This window comes from Phaethon lepturus, unplaced genomic scaffold (genome assembly GCF_000687285.1).
Source record: "Phaethon lepturus isolate BGI_N335 unplaced genomic scaffold, ASM68728v1 scaffold3231, whole genome shotgun sequence".
Lineage (NCBI taxonomy): Eukaryota > Metazoa > Chordata > Aves > Phaethontiformes > Phaethontidae > Phaethon > Phaethon lepturus.
The window spans coordinates 68,950-71,550 of record NW_010515367.1 but is presented as its reverse complement, the minus strand read 5'-3'; the positions used below and the strand labels follow the sequence as shown (position 1 = coordinate 71,550).

The 2,601-nt window shown below is 44.6% G+C and overlaps 1 protein-coding gene across 1 annotated transcript; it reads left to right on the top strand.

The window, feature by feature from the left end:
* Positions 1 to 32: 32 nt before the first annotated feature.
* On the top strand, positions 33 to 2,194 carry HEY1 (hes-related family bHLH transcription factor with YRPW motif 1; the record flags this gene model as incomplete). Its single annotated transcript, XM_010295731.1, has 3 exons — positions 33 to 116; positions 234 to 315; positions 1,125 to 2,194. Coding segments are annotated over 3 exons (750 nt in total), but the record flags the coding sequence as incomplete, so codon positions are not given.
* Positions 2,195 to 2,601: the final 407 nt, after the last annotated feature.

Here is a 2,601-nt window from a genome sequence, read left to right as displayed (position 1 = left end):
CCCGCCCTCTGACCCCCCGCTTTCTGCCCTAGATCATCGAGAAGCGCCGCCGCGATCGCATCAACAACAGCCTGTCGGAGCTGAGGAGGCTGGTGCCCAGCGCCTTTGAGAAGCAGGTAGCGCCCAGTGACCCTCCGCACTGCCTCCCCCCTGTTCCCGGGAGGAAGGGTCGCCCCTCTTTAATGTCTCTGGTTCTCTGCCTAAAAAGTTCCGTGTTTCCCCATCTCTCCTAGGGATCGGCCAAGCTGGAAAAAGCAGAGATTCTGCAGATGACTGTCGACCATCTGAAAATGCTGCATACGGCGGGAGGAAAAGGTAAAGTTTTGTGCCTGACAGTGGGTCAGAAGCTCTGCAGAGAGGCTGCTGTGAGAGGGGTGCATTCCCTAGCACAGTGTGCTGTGGGAGTGCTTGGAGAAAGTGAATGGAAACTCTTTTATGTTTCGACAGGAATTTGGGACTTTCTTCTACTTGACAGGATTTGCGGCATTGCTATCACTGAGACATTTTACAGTGCTAGCTCCAGGTTGTTTTAGGGGAGAGCAATTACAAGCCTCTAGCAATGTGTCAGCACTGTGGAGTGAATTGTTTTGGCAACTTGGAAAACACAAAATTTTTGTTGTTTTCATATGTTTGTTTCTCTAACTTTCTGAAAGTTCAGAACAGAAACTAGAAGAAAATGCAGAATGAAATAAGTAGTGACGAGAATTAGCAAAAATGGTGAGATGTACTTTTTTCCTAAAAGTGCATTTCCTGCAGAAGTCCCCTCTGATAAGTTTGGGCGTGTGTTTCTAATGAATTTCACTGCACTAGGGTTTTGCTTGCACTGGGGAGACATGAAAAGGACAAAAGTACTTCCCTCCAGTGGCAGTATGCAATTTCAGTTTAAAAATGGCAATCTGTGACTGGTCTTGGGACTTGCAGCATCACAGCACAGATACAAGAGAAAAGCTTGATAGACAAAAAAAGAAAAGAAAAAAGCAGCTTGGCAATTAATCTGTGATTGGGAATACTAACCACATCCAAGTGAAATATGCTTATAGGGGAGGGTGGAGTGGGGAGGCTACATGTAGACAATGACTAGAAAACAGCATCTTAAGACTCTGTTCTTTGTTCTTTTCTCTTAGGTTATTTTGATGCTCATGCTTTGGCTATGGACTATCGGAGTCTAGGGTTTCGAGAGTGCCTGGCTGAAGTTGCTCGATACCTTAGTATTATAGAGGGTCTGGACGCCTCTGATCCTCTGCGAGTTCGACTTGTGTCTCATCTCAATAACTACGCCTCTCAACGGGAAGCAGCAAGTAGTGCACACACTGGCATTGGACACATTCCTTGGGGCAGTGCCTTTGGACATCACCCTCACATATCTCACCCCTTGCTGCTGGCTCAAAATGGGCACGGTAATACCAGTACTACAGCATCTTCCACAGAACCACATCACCAGACCAGAATTGCCGCCCCACATGCTGAAGCTTCCTCACTCAGAGTGCCCCCAAATGGCAGCGTTGGACCAGTGCTCCCCGTGGTCACATCTACTACCAAACTGTCTCCTCCTCTTCTCTCCTCCATGGCATCTCTGTCTGCGTTCCCCTTTTCGTTTGGCTCCTTCCATCTGCTGTCCCCCAACGTGCTGAGCCCATCTGCACCAACACAGTCAGCAGCCCTTGGCAAACCATACAGACCCTGGGGGACTGAGATTGGAGCCTTCTAAGAACTAACTCTTTAGTAAGGGTGGGGAAGCCTACCAACCTAGCTGAGCTGGGTTATGCCACGCTTAAAATTGAAGTTCTTAATAACTGGGACAAAGGTACAGCTTCACCTTAACTAAGTTTGTCTAAAAACTGTCTCTTTGGAGTTTTCTTTTTGTTTTCTACATTTTTGTATTAGTAATTTTTTTTTTTTAAATAGTTACTGAAGTTGTCCAAAAATAAAATTACAATAGTGGTTGTTAACACTTGTGCTAGATCTGTGCTGAGCATTTAAATCACTTTTGTGAACAGTTTGTTTCAAATGTTTCCTTTTTCCTGAGTACATCAGACTGCCTTTTTATGAAGAGATATCACCTATTATTGTTAGCAGTGGCCTAGTTTAGTTATTAATTTTTCCAAGACCACTCTTCTCAGCATTAACAAGCTGTGTTTTTATTAGTATTCTGACACTGAGATGTTCTATAAAGAATTACTCTTTTTGTAAACTATATTTGAGTCTTACATTTCTGAACAAAGCGTGGACAAATCAGATGGACCAGCTTGACCAGCTTTATCTAAGAGCCCAATTTCTATTTCTTCAGCAGTGGTGTGGTATATTTGGTGGTCTTATTCTAGTCTCTAGTGGACATTTACTCACATCACAGAACTGCTACACTATTTCTTCCACCAAAAGGAGCACTACTTGCTTTAGAGCAAACTCTAAAGTGCGGGGAGGGTGCAAAAGCCAAATTACACACTATTGGTGACGGGTTTAGTTGCTGGGGAAGTGAAGGGGAAAAAAAAAGTTGTCACCTGCAGTAGTCTTCCAGCTGGAGCCAGTCATATGCATATTCCTTTCATGGGGCCAGATTCTGCTTTGAGTTACAGTGGGGTAATTGTTCTATTACCCGTATTC